Source organism: Bufo bufo, chromosome 2, assembly GCF_905171765.1.
Source record: "Bufo bufo chromosome 2, aBufBuf1.1, whole genome shotgun sequence".
In the NCBI taxonomy this organism is placed as follows: domain Eukaryota; kingdom Metazoa; phylum Chordata; class Amphibia; order Anura; family Bufonidae; genus Bufo; species Bufo bufo.
Genome location: NC_053390.1, coordinates 118,696,277 through 118,722,622, shown reverse-complemented (window position 1 = coordinate 118,722,622; position 26,346 = coordinate 118,696,277). Strand labels below are relative to the sequence as shown.

Sequence of the window (26,346 nt, the reverse complement as noted above, 5' to 3'; positions counted from 1 at the left end):
TGAAGAAATTGACAGCTGGGGTTTACCAGTTGGGACATGGTTATATATATATAGTCTATTACTGTCCAATCCTTGCTGACCGTGGCAGATGATGCATGGACATAACTGTTTGATCGGGGGAATTGGTAACATTCAATTCAGTTCAATCCGAGAAACTTCACAATGCAAAGTTTGAAGGAGAGATTCCAGAATTGTTAGTACTTCGGGAATACAAGTAGTTACTAAACGCATGTGAGGAGAGATGACTAGTTCTCTTTTAAATACACTTGCTGAGCTCAGATAAAAGATGGTTGTTCTGCTTTTCAGGACTGGTAAAGAGGAAAGTTCACCTGACGATACAAAGGAGACCTCAAAGCCAATCTTAACAAAGGGCAGATTTCAGAAACCAAAGCCAAATTTAAACAAATCTGTAACCAGATCAGCTGTGACTGCTCCACCGGAGCCTCCTGTGCAGAAGGAAGAGAAGAAAACGGGTGCGACATCCACTGACCATGTAAGAAAGCTGTAGTGCTCATCGAGTAACCATCTGCGGAGACCCCAGAAGAGTATTGAGTGAAGCTAAGGACCTTTTTTTCAGACAGGACTAGGGATGTAGTCACAAGTGGGACTTCTATATCAAGTATTAGTAGCATTAAAGGGGTTCTCCATAATTTTACAAGCAATGGCCTGTCCTCAGAACAGCTGATTGGTGGAGGCGTGGGGGTCTGACCCTTGCTGACCAGACATTTACTGCCTGTCCTCAGAACAGCCGATTGGCGGAGGCGTGGGGGGGGGTCTGACCCTTGCTGATCAGACATTTATGGCCTGTCCTCAGGATAGACCAACACTTGTAAAATCCTGAACAACTCCTTTAATTTTCCTGTTGTGTGTGTGCCTGGTAGAAACCCTTGCTGCCAATGATTGAATGCCTACCTGGACAAGGAGTTCAATTCTCCAGAGAAAAGTCCTGTGCTGGCCCTAGGAGATATCATCGGGGTTGGCCACTTCCTGATATAATTTTCAGAAATGTCACAAACCACTATGTACTGGCATGTGAAGATCAAAAAGTGGTCAGTCCTTAACCCAGCACGCACGCTGATGTCTCTCTCATGCCGCTGAACACTTCCAGTGGAGGTGAAAACACAGCCAGAGAGGTGGTCACGTGCCCAATAACATGGCTGCTTTCATCTTGGGAGTTATGGATGTGGTGACCACAGCATCCAGTGTTGGCACAGGGATCCATGGACTGGGGACTTTAGTGTGCATGTGTCCCTACATAATAATACTGCACAGTTCCTGTTGAAAGGTTGACCCTTTCCAAAAAATCATATTGCCATGCCAATCTATGTGCAGACATTGGGGCAGAAAGGAATGCAGAGAGATTTCAGCTCTGAAGCCTGTTCATTGCGAATTAAGTCTACTTTCTCACTCACGTTTTGGCTTGCCGTTTGTGAGATCCGTTCAGGGCTCTCGCAAGCGGTCCAAAACGGATCAGTTTTGCCCTAATGCATTCTGAATGGAAAATGATCCGCTCAGAATACATCAGTTTGCCTCCGATCAGTCTCCATTCCGCTTTAGAGACTGACACCAAAACGCTGCTTGCAGCCAAACGGATCCGTCCTGACAAACAATGTAAGTCAATGGGGACGGATCCGTTTTCACTGACACAATCTGGCCCAATAGAAAACGGATCCGTCCTCCATTGACTTTCAATGGTGTGCTAGATGGATCCGTCTTGGCTATGTTACACATAATACAAACGGGTACGTTCTGAACGGATGCAGACGGTTGTATTATATGAACGGATCAGTCCATGACGTATACGCACAAAACGCGAGTGTGAAAGTAGCCTAAGCCATGGTCTATGATGCAGTCTGTAACGGGTTCAGTACAAGATGATCATATATTTACAAAGTTAATTAGCTTTTGTATGTTGACTTGTAAAATGATGTTTAAAGGGGACTATACGATTGATCACATTTTTTTTTAAGGAAATGATTAAATGGTTACTGTTGTTTCACAGAACTTTTGCATGAATCAATAGTACAGGCGAATGTATGAAACTTTGTAATATATATTACCAGAGAAAAATGCTTTTATTCTCTAGATATCTTTTTCCCTCTTCCTTTCCTAAAGTAAAATAGAAACATAGAATGTGTCGGCAGATGAGAACCATTTGGCCCATCTAGTCTGCCCAATGCTCTCTGAATTCTTGGATAAATTAAGTTTCTCGCCCATATTCCTTGGGGGACACAGGAAACCATGGGTATAGCTCTGCTCCCTAGGAGGCGTGACACTAAGTGAAAGCTGTAAGCCCCTCCTCCATCAGCTATACCCTTCAGCCTGGAGAAGAGACTGCCAGTTTTTGCTTAGTGTCCAAGGAGGCAAGACACCCCCTGCTTATGCAGGGTTGTTTTCCTATGATTTTTTATTTTTACGTTATTTGTTGTTTTTAATTCGGTTTTTTTCTACTTACAGGGACAACAGAGGCGCATTAGACCCCTCTGTTTCTCCCGGGGTTGAGTTGCGCCAGTGCCGGTAATTCCGCACTGCCGCCTCCCCCACAGAAGACAAGGTGGACCAGGGCAGCCTCGCTCCCCTGCGTCCCGCCAGCTCAGGGTCGCCCGCACGCCAAGTCCCTCCCCCGGCTTCCTGCCACTGCGGTGCCAGGAGCTGAAGGGGCGACCCCGCTGGATGGATTGAGGGTGAAGACAGCGTATGGTGAGACAGGCTGCTCCAGCCTCCCCTTCCTCCCTCCCACCGCTGCTACAGGCCTCCTGGGCTCCCATGGCCACTGTTACTACATGGCCACTGCTACATCGTGCGCCCACCCCCCCCCCCCCCCCCCCGATATCGGACCGTTACCGGGCAGGGGAGTTTATCTGGGCAAGTCCTTGGCAGGGACGCTGCCTTCTGCCACATCCAGGCGCGGAGGGGGCCGCTTTCTTGGCGTGAACGGCGCCATTTCAGGCCGGCACTTCATCATCCTTGGGGGTTAAGATCATTTTGCCGCGCGCGCGCGGCTCTGCTTCAGAGCGGCAGGGAGGGGGCGGAGCTTCTACATGCGCTCCGCTACTTCCGGGTTCATCGCACAGTGCTGCGTGGAATCCTCTCTGCAGTGCGATCCGAAGCCGGTGCTGCTGCCTCTCCTCCACAGCCTCCTCAGTCTGTTCCCCTTACCGCTGCCGCTTGCATCATCCGGGTCTGGTAGGACTTTTAACCCCCTCCGTGCCACAGTACTGTCGCTTCGGTGTTATCCCCGTTTCTTTCCTTGGGGTCTCCCACTTTAAGTGCAACATCTTTGTTCCACCATGTCAGACCCTTCTGCAGCCGCCAAGCCTTGGTACCATGCCTGTACTGCTTGTAGGGAACCCTTTCCCCGGGGGCAGTCTGATCCGCACTGTACTGCATGTCGGGCTCCACCGCAGCCTCAGTCGCCCGCTGTGTCGCTCCCTGCTGCCTCTGACCCGCCTGACTGGGCTAGATCCCTGTCCCAGGCCGTGGAAAGCCTCACTCATGTCGTGGGCCGCCTAATAGACAGGCCGCCTACCCCGCAGGACGCCACTCTTACTGTCGCGCCCTCCGGGTCCACCGCTTCTGCCGCTGCAGCGGGTTCACTCTCCTTTAGTGACCCCTCCCGAGCTAGGCACTCTCAGAAGCGTATTAGAGTAGAGCGAGCCTCCTCCTCGGATGCCTCCCTCTCCCCGCCACGCGTGCGCACCCAGACGAGCCTCTCCTCTCCAAAGGATTCGCTCTCTGAAGGTGAATTGGCGGTTTCAGATTTGGAAATGGACTCGGCCCTGCCGTCCAAGCTAGCCTCAGCGATGGGTCAACTCATCTCTGATATTCGTGACACCTTTAAGGTGCAGGATGATCCCCCTAGCTCGGACGCAGCTAGCGTCTCATTTATCAGACCCAGGCAGGTCTCAAAAGTCTTCCCAATCCACTCTGATTTCTCCTCTGTGGTGTCTAAGGCTTGGGCTCGACCGGACGCCCGTTTTGTCAACCCCAAGAAGCTGGACATTTGCTATCCTTTTCCAGCAGATGTCGTGGCCACATGGTCTTCCCCACCCAAGGTGGACCCCCCTGTGGCCCGGCTGTCGAAGAACACGGCCATCCCTGTTCCCGACGGGTCCTCTCTTCAGTCAGCGGAGGACCGTCGCATGGAGACCCTTTCTAAGGGCATTTTTGCTGCCTCCGGTTCTGCTCTCAGACCGGTTTTTGCCTCTGCTTGGGCAGGGAAAGCAATCTCTGCTTGGGGTGCGCAGCTGGAACAGGAGTTGGACTCGGACGTCCCTATCCAGGACCTGCGTTCCTTGGCCCAGCTTATTGTTCGGGCCGGGAATTTTGTTTGTGAGGCCTCCCTTGATTCGGGAGCCCTTATTGCACGCTCCTCCGCCCTGGCAGTTTCCGTCAGGAGGGAGCTCTGGCTGAAGGTTTGGAAAGCGGACGCTGCCTCCAAACGTTCCTTGGCGGGGCTACCGTTTGCGGGTTCCCGCCTTTTCGGGGTCCGCCTAGACGAACTTATTTCGGAGGCCACGGGTGGTAAAAGCACCCATCTTCCTCAACCCCAAGCCAGGGGCGCCCCCCGCGGACGCCCTGGTGCGTCTCGTTTTCGGTCCTCCCGCAGGGCCTCTGGGGCTCCCACCACAGCTGCCGCTTCGGCTCCTCCCCAGGATAAGCATAGGAAGCCGTTTTTTCGGGCGCAGCCCTCCTGGCGCAAGCCGCAGGCTGCCCGCACACCCGCAGCAAAGCAATCCTCTGCCTGAAGGCGCGCCCCCACCCACCCGGGTGGGGGGCCGGCTCCTCCTTTTCAGGGACGTCTGGTTGGCTCACGTCTCCGACGCCTGGGCCCTCGAAATTGTGTGCTCCGGATACAAAATCGAATTTGCATCCTTCCCTCCAGATCGGTTCTTTCGCTCCCGCCTGCCACGGGACCCGAAACGCGCGGTTGCGTTCTCCGCGGCCGTTCAAGCCTTACTGGACAGGGGGGTGATTACCCCCGTTCCTCTAGAGGAAAGGTTCCAAGGGTTCTACTCGAACCTCTTTGTAGTTCCCAAGAAGGGAGGTTCCATGCGGCCCATTTTGGACCTCAAAAAGCTCAACCGTTTTCTCCTCCTTCGACGGTTTCGGATGGAGTCCCTCCGTTCCGCGGTGGCTTCCCTGGAGCAGGGAGATTTCATGTCTTCCATCGATATACAGGATGCCTACCTCCATGTTCCGGTAGCCCGGTGTCACCATCGCTTCCTCCGGTTCGCCGTGGGGGACCTCCACTTCCAGTTTGTCGCCCTTCCCTTTGGGCTGGCAACAGCCCCCCGGGTGTTCACCAAGGTCCTGGCCCCGGTTTTGGCCTTACTCCGTTCCAGGGGTGTTTTTCTGCTACCGTACTTGGACGATATCCTCATCAAGGCTCCGTCCCTTTCTCAAGCGGTTGCCAGCGTGGATCTCACTCTAGAGACTCTGACGAGGTTCGGTTGGGTCATCAACTTCCCCAAGTCCTCCCTTCCCCCCTCCAGACAACTGGTCTTCCTGGGAATGCTTTTAGACACGGGAGCGGCGGAAGTACGTCTTCCCTCGGAAAAACGTCTGATCCTCCGTGGGGCGGTTCGGGGTCTCCTTCTCCACCGTCGACCGTCCTTCCGCTTCTGCATGCGGGTCTTGGGGCAGATGGTTGCCTGTTTCGAGGCGATCCCGTTTGCGCAGTTTCACTCCCGCCCTCTCCAACGGGCGATCCTCTCCTCCTGGGACAAATCGCCGCAGTCTCTGGATCATCCCTTCCATCTATCGCCTCCGGTGAGGTCATCTCTCCGCTGGTGGTTACAGTCCCCTCTTCTGGGCAGGTCTTTTCTGCCACTCAACTGGTTGGTGGTTACAACCGATGCCAGTCTCTTGGGCTGGGGAGGCGTGTTTCCTCCCCGATCCGTCCAGGGCATTTGGTCTCCATTGGAGTCCAAACTCTCGATCAATGTCCTGGAGCTGAGAGCGGCCCTTTTGTCTCTACGACACTGGACTCATCTGTTGAAGGGTCATCCAGTTCGTGTACAATCGGACAACGCCACGGCTGTGGCGTACATAAACCACCAGGGGGGCACTCGCAGCGCTGCTGCAATGAGGGAGGTCTCCAGCATTCTCCGTTGGGCGGAAGCCCACGTCCCGGCCCTATCGGCAATTTTTATTCCAGGGGTGGACAATTGGGCGGCGGACTTCCTCAGTCGCACCACTGTCGACCCCGGCGAGTGGTCTCTTCACCCGGAGGTATTCGAGGCCATTTGCCTTCGTTGGGGCATACCGGACGTGGACCTCATGGCCTCCAAGTTCAATCACAAGGTCCCCGCCTATCTGTCCAGGGCCAGGGATCCGGGAGCTTGCGGAGCCGACGCCCTCGTTCTTCCTTGGCGAGGCTTCGCGCGTCCATACATATTCCCTCCCATCCCACTCCTGCCCAAGGTCCTTCGGAAGATCGCGGCGGAAGGCGTCTCGGTGATTCTGGTCGCTCCGGACTGGCCCCGCCGGTCTTGGTATGCCGACCTCATGCTGCTCCTGGCAGACGCGCCCTGGCCGCTGCCCGCCAGGGAAGATCTTCTCTCTCAGGGACCGATCTTCCACCCGCGTTTAAGGTCCCTACGTTTGACGGCGTGGTTGTTGAGACCACCGTCCTGACACGTAGGGGTTTTTCTGCGGACGTCGTCCGCACCATGATCCGCGCCCGTAAGCCGTCCTCTTCTAGGATCTATTATAGGACCTGGAGGACCTATTTGGGGTTCTGTGCCGATCTAGGGATTCCTCCGCTCCGCTTTTCTCTCCCCACCGTTTTGTCCTTCCTGCAGAGCGGACTTGCCCAAGGTCTGGGTCTTAGTTCTTTGAAGGGTCAGGTGTCTGCGCTGTCCATTTTGTTTCAGCGCCCACTGGCCCCCCTTGGTCCTGTCAAGACCTTCCTTCAGGGCGTGGCTCACGCGGTTCCCCCGTACCGGCCTCCGGTACCGCCCTGGGACCTGAACCTGGTTCTCTCAGCGCTCCAGGCTTCTCCTTTCGAGCCTCTGCGGACGGTTTCCTTGCGACTTCTGTCCTGCAAGGTTATTTTCCTTGTAGCCGTCACCTCTCTTCGGAGGGTGTCCGAATTGGCTGCACTCTCCTGTCTGGAACCTTTCCTAGTGTTCCACCAGGACAAGGTAGTTCTTCGTCCGGTCCCTTCCTTCCTTCCTAAGGTGGTCTCCGCCTTTCATCTGAACGAGGACATCGTTCTCCCCTCTTTGTGTCCTTCCCCTTCCCACCCTAGGGAGAGGGAACTTCATCGCCTGGACGTTGTCAGGGCGCTCAAGGCTTACCTGGAGGTAACCAGCTCTTTCAGGCGTACTGACTCGCTCTTTGTGGTTCCGGAGGGGTCGCGCAGAGGGTTGGCGGCATCCAAAGTTGCTATCGCCCGTTTTGTCAAGATGGCTGTTGCTGAGGCTTATCTCGCCAAGGGCAAGGTTCCGCCCCTCGGTGTTACCGCTCATTCCACTAGAGCGGTCGGGGCTTCCTGGGCTCAGAGAAATCGGGCTTCTACGGAGCAGATTTGCAAGGCGGCCACTTGGTCCTCCTTGCACACCTTCACCAAGTTCTACAGGGTGCATACTCATGCGTCGGCTGACGCTGCTTTAGGCCGTCTGGTGTTGCAGGCGGCAGTTGATTGATGCCTCCGGTGTTGGTCTAGTTTGTTCTGGTCCCTCCCTTCTGGGACTGCTCTGGAACGTCCCATGGTTTCCTGTGTCCCCCAAGGAATATGGGCGAGAAAAGGAGACTTTTGTATTACTTACCAGTAAAGTCTCTTTCTCGCTCTTCCTTGGGGGACACAGCACCCGCCCTTCATTTGGGTTTACAGTTGTGGTTCCGGCTTGGTTGCCCCCGTTGGGGCTTGACGGTTCTTTTTCCGGTTGGTGGTTATCTTTCACTACTTGGACACGCAACTGGCAGTCTCTTCTCCAGGCTGAAGGGTATAGCTGATGGAGGAGGGGCTTACAGCTTTCACTTAGTGTCACGCCTCCTAGGGAGCAGAGCTATACCCATGGTTTCCTGTGTCCCCCAAGGAAGAGCGAGAAAGAGACTTTACTGGTAAGTAATACAAAAGTCTCCTTTTTTCCTATAATTTTAGACTGATCCCAATATGTCTGTGGATGTGTCGGTGTTATCAGATGGAGATGCAGAGGTGAAATCTACAGTAGAAGATACATGTGACAAATCACTTGCCCAGTAAGTTACCCTGATATGATGAGATATGTATTTGGTGCCATTCCTGTGACAGTCGTCTTGACATCCTAAAGGCTTGTTCACATGGCAGATTTTGTGCATGGATTTCCATTCCGAAAACCGTAAGTACCGGTAATCCCCCTTGTTAGTTGGAATCCGCACTACCAATTTGCACACAGTGTTTGAAACTACTCCCTATTGAAGGGGTCTGCATCTGCAGAGCCTCAGTGTCTTATTTCTGCTGCAAATTCTGCAAAAATCTGTTTGGCCGGCTACTAATAAAGGTCACCTTAAAGAGGAGCGGTCACCACTCGTGACGTGTCTGTTTAGTAACTACTTGTTCTCTAGATGTAATAACAATTCTGGAGCATCTATTCTAGAACTATGTTGTGTCCTTCTGCTATTCCTACTATAATTTTTTTAAGGGTCCATCCATTCACACGTCCATAAGTGTTCTGCGGATCCGCAAAACACGGACACTGGCAATGTGCATTCCGCAATTTGCGGACTGCACATCGCCGGCACTATAATAGAAAATACCTAATCTTGTCCGCAATTACGGACAAGAATAGGACATGTTCTATTTTTTGGCGGAAACGGAAGTGCGGATCCGCATATGCGGATGCGGACAGCACATTCCGGCCCCATTGAAAATGAATGGGTATGCACCCTTTCCGCAAAATTGCGGAACGGATGCGGACCCATTTCGTGTGAATGGACCCTAAGGGTACAACTGCTTGTTACACTTGGGAGGGTGTCCCTGCAGGGACTGACACTGTCCATTCGGTGCTGCCAGCTGCATACTGTGCAGGGACACACAGCCATGAACTTAAACTTGGGATAATAGAGAAGCAGGACAACGCAGAGTCATATGAAAAGAATAGCAGTTTCAAGTAAATAAAGGTCCATCTTGATGTTACCAGTTGGGGGGGGGGGGGGGGGGGTGTCCTTGCACAGTATTGCATTATCCAGTCAGTGCTGCCAGTGTCGACTGTGCAGGGACACTCCCCCAACTGGAAACACCCAGATGGACCTTCATTGCAGACTGCTGGAAATTCATTCTGAACTTCTAGTAGGAGTAATAGAAGAATGACCTACATAGTCATAGATTAGATGTTATAGAATAATTACATAGGGACTGCAAGTAGTTACTAAACAGACATGTCAGGAGAGGGGACTGGTTCTCTTCAAAGGCGTTTGTTGAGCTCAGACTGGGAGCTAAAAATGATGGCGGTTCTGTTTTTCAGGACTGGTAAAGTGGAAAGTTCATCTGACGATAAAAAGGAGACCTCAAAGCCAATCTTAACAAAGGGCAGATTTCAGAAACCAAAGCCAAATTTAAACAAATCTGTAACCAGATCGGCTGTGACTGCTCCACCGGAGCCTCCTGTGCAGAAGGAAGAGAAGAAAGCTGGTGCAACATCCACTGACAAAGTAAGAAAGCGGAGTATCTTCATGTCAGCCAGGACTAGGGATGTAGTCACAAGTGGGACTTCCATTTTAATTATTGGTAGCATTAAAGAGGTTCTCCTGGATTTTACAAGTTATGGCCTGTCTTCATACCAGCTGATCGATGGGGGTGCGAGGTGTCCGGTCACCACCGATCAGCTGTTCTGTAGTAGCTCCAGTGCCAGAACTTCACAGTGTTCACTGGAGAGAGGTGGTTACTGCAGCCCTGCTACCATTGAAGTGAATGGGGGCACTAACACAGCTGGGGAGGTGGTCACGTGGGCAACTCGCATGGCTGCTCTCATCATGGGAGCCATGGATATGGTGACTGCTGTGTCCAATGTTTGCACAGGGGACTCGGGGCTTTAACATGGGTGCATCCCTACATAATAGTACTGCACAGTTCCTGGTGAAAAGTTGACATTTCCCAAAATAGTCATATTGCCATAGCAACCTATGTGCAGACATTGGGAAAGGAAGGAATGCAGAGAGAGTTCAGCTCTGAAGCCTGTTAATTGCAAATTAAGCCATGGTCTATAATAGTCTGTAACTCAGGTTAACTTAAGTTCATAAACTTCTATGTATTGATTTATACTATTTTGTAAAATGATGTTCAAAGGTGACTATATCATTGAATGATCACATTTTTTTCTTAGAAAATGCCTTTTAATTAAATGGTCACTGTCTTTTTACAGATCTTTGCATGAATTGGTAGTACAGGTGAATAGAATAGATTTTGTAATATATCTTATCAGAGAAAAATTCTTTGTTCTCTAGATATTCTCTCCCCCTCTTTTAGTAAAGTAAAATTCTCTCTTACTTCTGCGATTAAATCCTTCTTGATAAATCAAGATGAGCTGCCTGATCACCCCTAGTGCTTTATTCACAGCTATACTGTTCAGTTCTTCTCTATACTGTGCTCTATGGGGTTCCTGAATATGAGAGAGAGAGAGAGAGAGAGAGAGAGAGAATCTCCTGTTTCTATGGGCAGACATCGTTACAGCTAGTCTATATCTAGTCAGGGGCAACTGAGAATTATAGATGGAGTCTACAGAGGAGAAAACTGCTAAAATGCCAGATACAAGGCATATAATGTCAGATATAGCGTTATCCCTCATATATACACATATGGCAGCTTATTCTGAAAAGTCACCTGAAACAACAGGTACACTTTACAGATCGGACTGGCAATATTGAACTTTGAACCTTTATTTTTGTTCTATAATTTTAGACTGATCCCAATATGTCTGTGGATGTGGACGTATCGGATGGAGTTGCAGAGATGAAATCATCTCCAGTAGAAGATCCATGTCACACTGTTTCTGCTAAATCACTTGTCCAGTAAGTTACCCTGATTGTGACGTGTGACATACAATGATACGATGTCCATTAGTCTCTAGCAGTCGCCAGAATACTAGTTGTCTCTTTGTGTTATTGATGCTATTCCTGTGCATGGATTTTCATTCTGAAAACCTTGTGTAATCCACTTCACTGTCTCTACACAGTCTGATATCAGCATTGTTTGGATAGTGTCAGGCTGCAGGGACACATCCCCAACTGGTAGTACCCAGTTGGACCTTTATTACAGACTGCTGGAAATTCATTCATAAACTTCTAGTAGGAGTAGTAGAAGAATGGCTGTACGTAGTCCTAAGAGTAGATTTTCTAGAATTATTACATTGGGCATGCAAGTAGTTAAAAAACAGACATGGCAGGAGAGGTGAGTAGTTTAATTTCTCGTTAATGGCATTTGGGGATACAGCACCATGGGTAATATGCCCAGCTACCACTAGCAGGCTGACACTAGCAAAAGAAAAGTGTTGGCTCCGCCCAGGTGGGCTATACCCTCTCCACAGCCGCTAGGCTAATCAGTTTTAGTCTAGTGTCCGTAGGAGGCAGACATGACCTGCCCAGTTTTTTTGCAGGTCTTGCTGCTTTTTATTTTTATTTTATTTCTATTCTTCTGCAGGTCTCTGCCTGCTGCGGGATGGGGCTTCATCGTGGGTATCCACTTTAGCTGCACCCCCTGCGGGCGCGTACTTTGAGTACCTCACCGGTCACCCAGTCCCCCATTACTGCATCCGCAGTGGCTTGCCAGCAATCCCACGTAAGTGCGAGTTTGCCAAAGGGGTGACCCTGTGGCGCCTGGACACGGCGGACGGTAAGTATTACCCCCTGCGTCCCTGTCCCATGGGGTCTCGGGTTAGTTCCCCTCCTTTGGCCAGAGGGTGGGTTTGACTTTATTCGGGGGGCCTGGGAAGGTTCCCTTTTCCCCCTTTTCCCCCCCTGTTTTTTCAAGGGGTGAGATCAATTTCTCCACACTTGTGGGAGGGACCTTCTTTCTTCCCTCCCTTCAGTACCCTTCTCCTCCTGGCCACCCATGCCACCTCCCCGGCCTTCCCTTCTATCTTAGTCCCTGACTTCTGCCGGGACTAGTCCGCATCTTCTCTGGCTTGTCCTTGGGTCCCAGGTGCGCCTTTTGCCCCCGTTTTTTCCCCTCCCTCCTCGGGGAGGCCCCCTGGCTTTCCGCGGTTCCGTCCAGCAGACAGCGCACTTTTTCCGGCCGCTTCATTAATCGAGGCTTTACCTCTACTAGGCCACATTCTCTCCCGCCCCCTTCTGGCTTTCCCGGCTTTTTTCCTGGCCCCTCCCCGCTCCTCTAGGCTTTTGGGAGTGGTCTACCCATCCCTCCCCCCCCCATCTCATTCAAGCGTGGGCTTTAGCCCCGTGGGCGGAGTCTTACTGCACGCTTCTGCGGCTGCTGCAGCACCTCTTCGGGACACAGCACCTGGGGTCCGGTAGGACAGCCTCCGGCTGACTGTTTTCTTTTTTTTGAGGCTTCCAGGCTGTCAATGCTGAGAAGTCCCCCATTCCCAGCCCACCTTCGGGGTCGCCACGTATTTTTCGTGCGGCCGTTGCTGTAGGAAGTTGCCATGCGGTCAGCCTGACCCTATTTGTGCGCAGTGCCTGGTCTCAGGGCTCCCTGCCCCCCCCTTTCTGCGTAGGTCCCTCCTCAATGGGCCCCGTCCCTTTCCCAGGCCATAGGGAATCTAGCCCTACCCTCCCAATCCATGGTGGAGTTATTGGACCGCTTGCCTGCCCAAATGCGGCCGCCTCTGCCCCCCCCCCCCCAGGGACTCCTCTGCTAACGGGGTACGCTCCGCTCAGACACCAAGTCCTGTAATCGACCTTGGGTTGTCTCAACTAGGTCCTGCTCCTCTTCTGTGTCCTCGGGTCACCCCCAGGACAGGTCTGAGGCTTGCAATGACTCCTCTCCTAAGCAGGTTGTCCACAGTCTTTCTGCCGCCTCGGGGGACACCCCTGACTCAGATTCTGGGTCTGGGCAGAGCACGATCCTGTTTGCAACCATACAGCCTAGGATCTCTCCATCATAGGTCCAGCTCATCCTCTACATCGGGGGTGGCCGGCCTGGGGCTCTCCGGCTGTTGCGGGGCTGTAGCTCCCAGCATGCCCGGACTGCCTACAGCTATCAGCCTCCGGCGGGGCATGGTGGGGGTTGTGGTTTTGCGGCTGCTGGGGAGCCGTGGGTTTGGGCCATACCCGCTCTACATCCTGGTTTCCTGCAGAACAGGACTAGCTCTGAGGGTATCACCTAGGGTACCTTTTGCCTCATCGGGGGACTTCTCTACACCGATTCTGTCTCGGAGCAGAACACCAGGCTGTCTTCCACCATACAGAGGTATCTTGGTGGTCAGAGACAAAGGTCCACAGAGGGACGTCTCCTCTCCATGGTTGGTTTCCCCTTTAGTGAATTCTTTGGTTGAACTCCTCTGGTTGTAAAGGTACTTCCTATTCACTTGGTTACGCCAGTTTGCCAACTCTCCAGTGTGTGTTGGGGCCCTTGTCGGGCCCTTTGCACGCCTATATGGTGCCCCAGGTACGTATGCTTTCCCCTTCAGGGGGAGGCTTTCATACCACTTCTACATGATGTATCCAGCAGACCTTCCTGGTTGCCAGGTCTCCATTTTCAGCCAGGGTAACTGCTCTATGCAGGGGCTCTATTCAACACACATTCCTGGATCCGTACCTTCTCCAGTTACTGTCGCCATGACACCATCCTGATTCTAGTGTACACCACGTAGCCGTTTTACTTCCTCATCAGGTGAGTTTTTGGACCATCTCCAGCCCTGTGCCGTGTTCGTGCAAACTGTGGTCTACCATCTCTTGCATGGCCCTTTCTAGTTTTATTGTGGGCTGGACATCATGTTTCTCTTTCTTCATGGTACCATCCCCAACTCGGCATTCATCCCTCCTTCCTGTTCCAGTATGCTTCTGGAAACCCATTTCTGTCCCCCTCCAGTGGTGTACTTGTACCATCTCCGGGTGTTGTATCTGTCAACCTTCCCAGTTGCGTTATGTACCTGGTATTATTGGTCCCCCCTTTTGGTGGGGGGGGGGGGGGGAGTAGTTGTGCCAGCAGGCATCCCTGCATTGTGAGTACACAATTGCGGGGTTCTGTGTCCGTTAGACTCCCGCAGTTATGCCTTGCTCCTTTAGAAGAATTCTCTATGGCAGTGCTGGCTGCAATGTCTGTTCCTGAACCAGGGCCTCTCTTTAGCCCTTTAATTTTGTGGTGTGTGCGGGACACTGTCTCGGTCACACCTCCTGGGTGCCCCAAGCCCTCTTGTTATCACCTTCATTAGTGGTGTGTGCAGGGCACCGCCTGTCGCATCTCTTTGAATGAGTCCTCTCATTGCCCCTATACTGGCCATGGTTTTTCTTTGTTGCATGATGCATTATCTAACAAGACCTCTTGGCCCTGATATGCACTGAGCAACCACATTCCTCCACCTTGGGCTGTTTGTCAGCTATTATACTAGGTGTGTTGTTCGACAACCATAGGACGTACCCTATTCGCACTGTTGTTGCTATCTTTCTGCTTGGTTTCACAGACGTGTAGGCTCCAATCCTGGTGGAGTATCTGGATCATCACTGGATGCTCTATGCGACAGGGATTCGCTGCGATGTGAGCACCAGCTGCTGCTGCAGTTCTGGGATCATCGCTGGACGTCCTCTCTGACATGGTCGTGGAAGGACTGGTGAGCACCATACACCTGCCTAGGTGGGGTGAGTTTTCCACTGCTGGCTCCCGTATCGGATACAGTCCCTTGGGTTTTTCCATATCCAGGCATCCTCTGTACTCCCTTCTGCCATACGCTCCTTTCACTTGGCCTTGCCTTTCTTGTATGCCCCGGCCAATCCTTTTCCCCCTCGTTTTTTCGCTGTGCTCAGCCGATAGCTGGTTTCTACATGTCAGTGTAGCTTTTTCCGGCTTCCGCTGGTGAATCCGGCATCCTTTTCTGCCATATAGGTGTCCGCAATTCTTGACGACAGCCAGGGTACTGTACTTGCCCCTTCGGGGGCAGTGTATACAGTATGTCGGTAACTACTCTTAGCTTAGTTAGTTAACCTTGGGGTTCCTGCTCTGATGGTTGCAGGTCCATCTAGTTTTCATAGCCATTTTTCCCTTGATAGCCAGCTATTGTTCTGAGGATGTGGGCCTCTCTTGGGCTTCTTCTGAGTTATTTTATTTGGGGTCCCTGCTCCTATGTTCTCAGGTCCTTCCAGCTGGCCGATTCCCTCTGTGGCAGCTACTCATGGCATCTCTATATGCTCTGTTTGGGAGCAGCTTCTTTGGGCCCAGTTTGGTTCCTTTCTCTCCTGGGTCCCCATAGGCTTATTTCCTTCTTGGATTTCTAGCCTCACTTTCTATTCCTCATTTTCAGGTCTCAGTTCCTGGGAGCTGGTTGCTCTAGAGAGCAATTTACCTTCATATTGACCATTAGGGGAATGGTGCTTTCCCTCTGTATGGGAACGCTTCCTCCTATGGGCGGTTCATAGTCTTCTCTTCTCTACTCCAGTATCTTTCAGTCGAGTATGCCTCCACTCGTATTTCCAGGGCTTGCGACCGGTCGCTTTTTTCTTGAGCTTTCTTGTGCTCAGGGTTTCTTCTGGCCGTCCATTTCCGGTTTTCATGGGGATTGACTCTCCCCCCATTTTCTCTGGAAAACATGCTCTTACGTGCCCTCGTCTTAGCCATTGCCAAGTTCTCCCTCCTCCACAAGGGGTTGGCTGCATTCCTGGGTGGGATATGGGGTCCAACCTTCTTCTCATTGGGTGTTTTTCTCCCCTCACCTGTTTCATGGTGGAAGGAGGCTTGCTCTCTTCCCATGGTGACTGTTGCGATTCCTTCTCACGGAGCATTCAGTCACCTGTGCTTCCCTGTTTCCTCTCTACCCTCTCTACCCTGGCATCTGCTCCTGAGCCTTCACATGGCATTTACCATGGCAGGGCATGTCCTGGGTCTGACCATACTGAGTGGTTTTTCCTTGCCAAGTTTTTTTTTTTTTTTTTGGCTGGGTTCTTTTGTTTCTAGGCCTTACGGAATTTACTTGCCCTCCAGGAAGTTGTTTTCCTTGGGTCAGGGCCAGGCATTTTCTCCTCTGACAGGTTCCCTCGCTGGCTCTTTAGGACCACCATATCTTCTTGTTGGATCTGTCTTCTTCTAGATCCTTCTCCTAGGGCATATTTCTATATGTAGTTTAGCTAGGTCACTGCCAACGGTCGCTCTCTGGCAGTGATGCGCTTCCAGTTCCTTCCTTTGGCTCCCCAGTGTGCATTTGTTCACCTCTGTTTCCATGCAGGACATCTGCCCTGCTTCCTCTCCTCCAGATTTTTCTTTTTCCCCAGCCTTGGGTCGAGCTGGGTGTTTCCCTTTTGCCTTTTTATTGCATTTGGGATTTTCTACCAGGCACTTGTCCTGGGATTCTGGCAGTCTCCCACTATTTTCTTGGGATTCTTCCTGGTCCTGGAGCCTCTCGGCCCATTCCTTTGTTTTCCCATCTCCCATTTCATGCTATGGCCTCTCCTGGTCCTGTTGGGTCATATGGTTCTCCTGCACCTGTACACCCAACCGTTTGCATGGCTGTTCTTTTCCCACCCTCGGGAACTGCTTTGGGACTTCCCATGGTGCTGTGTCCCCCAATGCCATTAACGAGAAAATTAGATTTTTATACTTACCGTAAAATCCCTTTCTCGTTCAATTCATTGGGGGACACAGATCCCACCCTCTGTTTTTACTTCACTTGTTGGTTCCTTGCTTCTGTTTCTCTGTCCTACTGCTTTTGGTACAAACTGATTAGCCTAGCGGCTCTGGAGAGGGCGCAGCCAACACTTTTGCTAGTGGCAGCTGGGCATATACCAATGGTGCTGTGTTCCCCAATGCATTGAACGAGAAAGGGATTTTACGGTAAGTACAAAAATCCAATTTTAATTGCATTTGTTGAGCTCATACTCGGCGCTAGATAAGGGCCCATTCACACATTCGTGTGTGTTTTGCAGATCCGCGGATCCGCAAAACACTGACACCGGCAATGTGCGTTCCGCATTTTGCAAACTGCACATCGCCGGCACTATAATAGAATATGCCTAATCTTCTCCGCAATTGCGGACAAGAATAGGACATGTTCTATTTTTTTCGGGAATGGAAATGCGGACCCGGAAGTGCAGGTCCGCATTTCCGGATCCGGGCAGCACATCGTTCGGCCCCATAGAAATAAATGGGCTCGCAATTCCGTTCCACAAAATGCAGAATTACGGGCGTGTGAATGGACCCTTAATATGGTTGTTCTGCTTTTCAGGGCTGGTAAAGAGGAAAGTGCATCTGACGATAAAAAGGAGACCTCAAAACCAATTTTAACAAAGGGCAGATTTCAGAAACCAAAGCCAAATTTGAACAAATCTGTAACCAGATCGGCTGTGACTGCTCCACCGGAGCCTCCTGTGCAGAAGGAAGAGAAGAAAACTGGTGCGACATCCCCTGACCATGTAAGAAAGCTGTAGTGCTCATCGAGTAACCATCTGCGGAGACCCCAGAAGAGTAATGAGTGAAGCTAAGGACCTTTATGTCAGCCAGTACTAGGGATGTAGTCACAAGTGGGACTTCCATATCAAGTATTAGTAGCATTAAAGGGATTGTGCTGGAATTTTCAAGTGATGGCCTGTCCTCAGAACATTTGATTGGTGCGGTTGTCAGATCCCACAGATCAGCTATTCTGCAGTAGGTCCTGTGCCCGAACTTCAAAGCTCTGTCCACTGTGTACTAGATGGAGCTGGTTGCTGAGGCGCTGCTCCCATTGATGTGAATGGGAGCAGTACTGTATTACCCATTTCCATCCACTACCCAATAGACAAAGCTGTGTAGTTCTGCCTAGCTGGATCTACTCTAAAACCACTGATCGAGGTGGGAGGGGAGGGTATGGGGTTGTCTGAACCCCCATTTATCAGACATTTGGTGCCTTACTTTACAGTAAGCCCTGTGCAGGCACTAGGAGAATATCAGCTTTTAAAGGGGTTGGCCACTTTCTGATAAAATTTCAGAAATGGCATTAATCACTGTGTACTGCCATGTGAAGCTCTAGAAGTGGTCATTTTTTTAAATCTTGGCACACATGCTGAATTTCCTCCAATGCCCGTGGGTGCCCTGTATCTGCACAACGCTTTCAGGACTTGTGGACTAAGGGCTTTAGCATGCGTGCATCTCTACATAATAATACTGCACAGTTCCTGGTGTAAAGTGGACATATATCTTTGGACAAATGGTCACTGTCCTTTCACAGATCTTTGCATGATTCAGCAGTACAAGTGAATAGAAGAAATTTTGTAAAATATGTTATCGGAGAAAAATGCCTTGTTCTGTAGATATCAGCTCCACGTTCTTTTCTAAAGTTACATTTTCTCTAAATTTTGTGATAAATCTGTCTTGAGAGAGCAAGATGGGCTGCTTAATCACTCCAAGTGCTATGTTCACAGCTATACGGCTCAGTTCTTCTCAATAATGTGCTATATGGTGCTCCCGAACAATAGAAAAGGACGGAATCTTCTGTCTTGGCAAATATGATTCCAAGTAGTCTTCACTGCTCAAGGGCTGCTGAGAAGTATAGATGCCGCCTGCAGAGGGGACAACTGCTAAAAATGCCAGATGCAGTTCATATAATGATCCGATAGTGTTACGGGTCACCTGTAACAGGTACGCTTTAAAGATTACACTGGTAAATTTGAGTTTCTGTAATTTTAGACTGATCCCAATACGTCTGTGGATCTGTCAGTGTTATCACCTGGAGCTGCAGAGATGAAATTGTCTACAGCAGAAGATCTATGTGACGCGGCTTCTGTTCCATCACTTGCCCAGTAAGTTGATTGTCATGTGTGATATACAGTGATGAGATGTGTATCTGTCTCCAGCAGTCGCCAGGTTAATAGTTGTCTCTTTGTGTATTTGGTGTTATTTCTGTGACAGTTGTGCTGCTCATGTTAGGGATAAAGTAAGAAAGCTTAAGGCTAAATGCACACTATCAGGATTACATGCGGATTTTCCGTGTGGATATGCGTGCGGAAAATCTGCATTGTCGGTCATTTACATTGTATTCTATGAGAATTTAAAATTCTCATGTACACAACGCAGATTTTGACTTGCGGTGAAGATTTTAAAATCCGCAGCATGTCAATTTATTTTATTTTTTCATGACCGGATTTTCTCTACTCACTTCAATGGGGCGAGTAAAAACCGCACCAAATTCACATGTACATCCGCACCAATTGATGCAGATTGTACTCGTGGATTTCCCTGCGAACTTCAGGCTGATTGTCCGCACATAAATCCTGTACGTGTGCATCTACCCTAAGGCTGGGTTCACACCAGAGCATTCTGAAAGGAGCGCTCTGTATGCGCGATTGTACGGGCGTTTACAAGCACGCATACAGAGACAAGTGAACACACATTGTCGCGCGTTCCCGAAAGTCTATGTACGGGAACGCGCGACAAACTCCCAAAAAAACGCTCATGTACTTGTTTGAGCGTCGGGCGTTTTACAGCGCGATCGTACGCGCTGTAAAACGCCCAGGTGAGAACCATTCCCATAGGGAAGCATTGGTTTCTCCTTGTTGAGCGTTTTACAGCGCGTAGGAACGCGCTGTAAAACGCTCAGGTCTGAACTGAGCCTTAGAGCCCATTTAAATGGTGGATTTTAGGCATGGATGTCCACTACTAAAACTGTATGGAATGCACATTGTTGTCAGTGGGACCCTGCACTACCATTTATACAGCTGCTGATTATTTCCACGCAGATTTCCAAACCGCACCGCATTGAATGGGGCTTTATGCGCAAACTAATCCCCTGCATTCAAATTGCAAAACCATGCCGGAAATCAGAGAGTTTGGTCTCTGGTTTCTTCAGCAAATTGTGCAATTATCGGTTGTTTGCCCAACTGCTGTTGTCTGCTTTGGTAACTGCATTCCCACTGTACATTGAACCCTTCTTCTATTATTCCTGCTAGAAGTTACTGAATAAGGGTTCTTGTGGCAACTGGGTGTTACCAGTTAGGGGGGGGGGGGGGGGGGGGGGGTCAGTGCATGGTTTGACTGTGTCCATTCAGTGCTGCCAGTGCCAGACTGTGCAGGGACACATAGCCATAAACTGCAACTAGAAATAATAATATTCCCACTAGAAGTTTGAGTGAATTTCCATCAGTCTGCAATAAAGATCTATCTGGGTGTCTCCAGTTGGAGGGTGTCCCTGCACAGTCTGACCCTATCCATTCAGTGCTGACAATGTTGGATCATGCAGGGACACACAACCCTAACTAGTAACATCCAGATGGACCTTTATTGCATAATGCTGGTAATTACCGGTAATTCATAAACTACTAGTAGGAGTAGTAGAGGAATGACCTACATAGTCATATAGATTAGATTTTATAGAATTTGTACATGGCGAGTACAAGTAGTTACTAAATTGACATGTCAGGAGTGGGGACTAGTTCTCTTTAAATGCATTTGTTGCGCTCAGACTGGGAGCTAATGATGTTGGTTGTTCTGTTTTTCAGGACTGGTAAAGAGGAAAGTGCATCTGACGATAAAACGGAGACATTGAAACCAATTTTAGCAAAGGGCAGATTTCAGAAACCAAAGCCAAATTTGAACAAATCTGTAACCAGATCGGCTGTGACTGCTCCACCGGAGCCTCCTGTGCAGAAGGAAGAGAAGAAAACGGGTGCAACATCCACTGACCATGTAAGAAAGCTGTAGTGCTCATCGAAAACTAACCATGTGCGCATACCCCAGAACAGAGTGGTGCTGAGTGCCTTCATGTTATCCAGGACTAGGGATGTAGTCACAAGTGGGACTTCTACTTTAATTATTAGTAGCATTAGGCCTTTTTCACATGACCATGTGCAGGCCTTGCCCGTGCTGTGGACTGCAAATTGTGGTCCGCAACGCACGGGCACCGACTATGTGGACGCGGACCCATTCACTTGAATGGGGTCTGCAATTCACATCATACGGTCCGCACCGCAAAAAAGTAGCACCTGCACCGCACAAGGGAATAGGTCTGCATCTGTCATGCGGTGAACAAACAGTCGGTGCCCTATATTGTGGATCCGCTGTTTGCAGGCCGCAATATGGGCAGCCAACAACGGTCGTGTACATGAGGCCTTTAAGGGGATGTTCAAGATTTTTCAAGTGACGGCCAGTCCTCATACCAGCTGATTGGCCGTGTGGTGATATGCCTGAACATCCCAAGTGCTTTGTTCACTGCTATACTGCTATATGGTGCTCCTGAATAAGAGGGAAGAACAAAATCTCCTCTTTCTATGGCAGATTACTAGATTTTTGTACTTACCGTAAAATGGGCTTCTCTTCCGTTCATTGGGGGACACAGGCTTGACCATGGGTACAGCTGTTGCCACTAGGAGCCGGACACTAAGCACAAAAGTGGGAGCTCCTCCCTTCAGCTATACCCTTCCTACAGGGACTAAGCTAAATCAGTTAGTGCAAAAGCAGTAGGAGAAGCAAGACAAAACAGGAAAGCCAAACTATGTACAAACCCAGAACCACACAGGCCATAAGAGGCCAGTAAACAAGAGAACGGGTGGGAGCCGTGTCCCCAAATGAACGGAAGAGAAACAGATTTTACAGTAAGTACAAAAATCTTGTTTTCTCATCCGTATCATTGGGGGACACAGGCTTGACCATGGGAGGTAACATAGCAGTTCCAAGGGTGGGCATAACAAGAAACCCTCCTGCCAATCAGAGAACCACAGTCTGCAAAGCTCTACGCCCCAGAGAAGCATCTGAAGACGCAAAGGTGTGTACTCTGTAAAACTTGGCCAAAGTGTGCAAAGACGACCAGGTAGCCGCCTTGCATACCTGAAGGGCCGAAGACCTGTGATGCACTGCCCATGGGGCCCCCACTGCCTGAGCAGAATGAGCAGTCACCCGGAAGGGTGGGGCCCGGTCACTGACGTGGTACGCTTCCACAATGGGCAAACAAATCCATCGGGAAATGGAAGTTGTAGACGCCGCCAGCCCTCTTCTCAGCCCCTCTGCAATGACGAACAGGGAATCAGTCCGCCGGAAAGATGATGTCTGGGACAGATAGATGCGAACGGCTCGTACTAAATCCAGAGTGTGGAGCGACTACTACCGAGGATGAGACGGGTCCGGACAAAATGAAGGGAGAATAATCTCTTAATTTAGATGGAATTCTGACACAACCTTCGGAAGGAAGGACTGAACAGGGTGAGGGACTACTTTGTCCTGATGGAGGACCAGGAAAGGCGACCGACATGAAAGAGCCGCGAGTTCCAACACCCTACGGATGGAAGTGATTACCACCAAAAAGACCATCTTGTAGGACGGAAAGCGAAGCGACACCTGCTGCAAAGGCTTAAACGGTGAAGACTGGAGAGCGTTGAGCACTAGATTAAGGATTCAACGGAGGACAGAAAGAGGGGGCGCAGAAAGCGAAGCCAAGTTTTGCTGAAAAAGAATGGAGAGAGTCGAAACTTGCCCTTTGAGGGAGCTGAGAGCCAGTCCCAAGTCCATGCCCGACTGCAGGAAAGACAAGAATCGCGGCAACGAGAAACGGTTGGGAGACAGCTGATGACGCTCGCACCAACTAAAGTAGGACTTCCAGGTTCGGTGGTAGATTCGGGAAGACGACGGCTTTCTGGCACGAATCATGGTCTGGACAACAACATCCGAGAAACCGCGAGCCCTTAGTACGGCGGCTTTAGCAGCCATGCCGTTAAATGTAGCGACCCTAAATTCGGGTGGAAGATCGGTCCTTGCGACAAGAGGTTCTCCTGAAGAGGAAGACGCCAGGGTTAGTCGGCGAGGAGGGTGGCTAGAGATGTGTGCCAAACCTGGGGGCCACAAAAATTTACTTGCAGACCTTCGGACCTGATCTTCCGGAGGAGACGCAGAATGAGAGGAAGAGGAGGGAACACGTAAGGAAACGTGAACTGACTTCACGGAATCACTAGAGCGTCATGCAGGATGGCATGAGATCGACGTCCGGCCAACCCCAACGCTCGCAGATTGCTAGAAAAACTTGCGTGTGAAGAGCCCATTCGCCATGATTAAAACACTCCCGGCTGAGGAAGTCGATAATTCAGTTGTCGACGCCGGGGATGTGAACTGCCGACAGCTCCGTGACACGGTTCTCCGCCCAGCTAAGGATCAGAGCTGTTTCCGCCATGGCTGCTGGGCTCCGGGTGCCGCCCTGGTGATTGAGCCGTGGAGTTGTCGGACTGAACTAGAATCGGACGTCCCCGGAGATGGTCGGTCCAATGCCGCAGAGAGCGATGAATCGCTCTCAATTCCAGAATGTTGATTGGGAGGGAGCACTCCTCACGTGACCACACCTTGAACGGATAGATTTCCCAACACTTCCCCCCCCCCCCCCAACCCCGGAGGCTTGCGTCCAACGGAGAGGAACGAACGAGCGGCCCGACGTCAGCATCTGGGAAACCATCCACCACCTGAGGGCCCGGTGGGTCGGGGCAGGGAGACGTATGGGCTGATCTAGGGAGGACAGTTTAGACGACTGAAACTCAGGAGAAACAAAATCCTCCTCTGAAAACCTCTCCTCGGAACATGCCTCTTCCACAGAGGACACGTTGGAATGAGACTCTCTGGTAGGTGATTGGGTCTGGGGCAGAGCCACTTGACGGTGGAGCAGAGGGGATCTGACCAGGGCTGTGGAGTTGGTAGATAAATGGTCTGACTCGGACTCCTCAGTTTTTGGTACCTCCGACTCCTCTGTATTTAATATGCAAATGTATTTTATACATTCCTTGAAGGAAAGAAAGGCAACATGCATGTCATTACCACAGAACTACTGGCTAGGAGCCGCTGCCTTCTCCTTTGTGTGCTGATCTTCTGCTGAAGATAGGGCAGTGGGAGGATCCAGGACGGGGCAGGGGAAGGGGCATTTATTTAAAACATGATTTCTCGCCCATATTCCTTGGGGGACACAGGAAACCATTGGTATAGCTCTGCTCCCTAGGAGGCGTGACACTAAGTGAAAGCTGTAAGCCCCTCCTCCATCAGCTATACCCTTCAGCCTGGAGAAGAGACTGCCAGTTTTTGCTTAGTGTCCAAGGAGGCAAGACACCCCCTGCTTATGCAGGGTTGTTTTCCTATAATTTTTTATTTTTTGCGTTATTTGTTGTTTTAATTCGATTTTTTTCTATTTACAGGGACAACAGAGGCGCATTAGACCCCTCTGTTTCTCCCGGGGTTGAGTTGCGCCAGTGCCGGTAACTCCGCACTGCCGCCTCCCCCACAGAAGACAAGGTGGACCAGGGCAGCCTCGCTCCCCTGCGTCCCGCCAGCTCAGGGTCGCCCGCACGCCAAGTCCCTCCCCCGGCTTCCTGCCACTGCGGTGCCAGGAGCTGGAGCTGAAGGGGCGACCCCGCTGGATGGATTGAGGGCAAAGACAGCGTATGGTGAGAGTGGCTGCTCCAGCCTCCCCTTCCTCCCTCCCACCGCTGCTACACCCCCACCGCTGCTACACCCCCACCACTGCTACACCCCCCCCATGGGCATATCAGGACCGTTACCGGGCATCATTATCATTTGGGGGGGACTTTGTCTTGGGCAAGTCCTTGGCACGGACGCTGCCTTCAGGGGACGGCTGCAGGCAAGGAGGCCGTCTGCCACATCCGGCGCGGCGGGGGCCGCTTACTTGGCGCGAACGGCGCCATTTCATCTTGGCCGGCACTTCATCACCTTGGGGGTTAAAATCATTTGGCGCGCGCGCGGCTCGGCTTCTCCTTCAGCGCGGCAGAGGGGGGCGGAGCTTCCTACATGCGCTCCGCTACTTCCGGTTTCGTCGGGCTCCACTTCTCACAGTGCTGCGTGGAATCCTCTCTGCCGTCCGATCCTGAAGCCATTCATCTCCGTGCTGCTGCCTCTCCTCCACAGCCTCCTCAGTCTGTTCCCCTTGCTGCTGCCGCTTGCACCATCCGGGTCTGGTAGGACTGTTAACCCCCTCCGTGCCACCAGTACTGTTACTTGGGTGTAATCCCCGTTCCGCTTTTCTCTGGGGTCTCCCACTTTAAGTGCAACATCTTTTTTTCCACCATGTCAGACCCTTCTGCAGCCGCCAAGCCTTGGTACCATGCCTGTACTGCTTGTAGGGAACCCTTTCCCCGGGGGCAGTCTGATCCGCACTGTACTGCATGCCGAGCTCCACCGCAGCCTCAGTCGCCCGCTGTGTCGCTCCCTGCTTCCTCTGACCCACCTGACTGGGCTAGATCCCTGTCCCAGGCCGTGGAAAGCCTCACTCATGTCGTGGGCCGCCTAATAGACAGACCGCCTACCCCGCAGGATGCCACTCTTACTGTCGCGCCCTCCGACAGTAAGGGTAAAAGTTATAGCGTTTACAAACTATGGTACAAAAATGTGAATTTCCGCTTTTTGAAGCAGCTCTGACTTTCTGAGCACCTGTCATGTTTCCTGAGGTTCTACAATGCCCAGACAGTACAAACACCCCACAAATGACCCCATTTCTGAAAGTACACACCCTAAGGTATTCGCTGATGGGCATAGTGAGTTCATAGAACTTTTTATTTTTTGTCACAAGTTAGCGGAAAATTGTAAGAAAAAAAAAAAAACAAATCATAATTTTCCGCTAACTTGTGACAAAAAATAAAAAGTTCTATGAACTCACTATGCCCATCAGCGAATACCTTGGGGTCTCTTCTTTCCAAAATGGGGTCACTTGTGGGGTAGTTATACTGCCCTGGCATTCTAGGGGCCCAAATGTGTGGTAAGGAGTTTGAAATCAAATTCTGTAAAAAATGACCAGTGAAATCCGAAAGGTGCTCTTTGGAATATGGGCCCCTTTGCCCACCTAGGCTGCAAAAAAGTGTCACACATCTGGTATCTCCGTACTCAGGAGAAGGTGGGGAATGTGTTTTGGGGTGTCATTTTATATATACCCATGCTGGGTGAGAGAAATATCTTGGCAAAAGACAACTTTTCCCATTTTTTTATACAAAGTTGTCATTTGACCAAGATATTTATCTCACCCAGCATGGGTATATGTAAAAAGACACCCCAAAACACATTCCTCAACTTCTCCTGAGTACGGGGATACCAGATGTGTGACACTTTTTTGCAGCCTAGGTGGGCAAAGGGGCCCATATTCCAAAGAGCACCTTTCGGATTTCACTCCTCATTTTTTCCTGAATTTGATTTCAAACTCCTTACCACACATTTGGGCCCCTAGAATACCAGGGCAGTATAACTACCCCACAAGTGACCCCATTTTGGAAAGAAGACACCCCAAGGTATTCCGTGAGGGGCATGGCGAGTTCCTA

General features: G+C 50.8%; 1 protein-coding gene across 4 annotated transcripts in view; it reads left to right on the top strand.

Annotated features, from left to right (window-relative positions):
• BDP1 (B double prime 1, subunit of RNA polymerase III transcription initiation factor IIIB) overlaps nt 1-26,346 on the top strand; it is a 145,335-nt gene that overhangs the window by 53,977 nt on the left and 65,012 nt on the right. For 2 of the 4 annotated variants that reach the window (XM_040421475.1, XM_040421474.1), the window contains exons 19-21: nt 17,316-17,502; nt 18,752-18,864; nt 20,560-20,746. In XM_040421475.1, the coding sequence (XP_040277409.1) occupies nt 17,316-17,502; nt 18,752-18,864; nt 20,560-20,746 (487 nt within the window). The remainder of the gene's footprint in view (nt 1-17,315; nt 17,503-18,751; nt 18,865-20,559; nt 20,747-26,346) is intronic. The other 2 variants (XM_040421477.1, XM_040421476.1) reach the window with 2 other exon arrangements.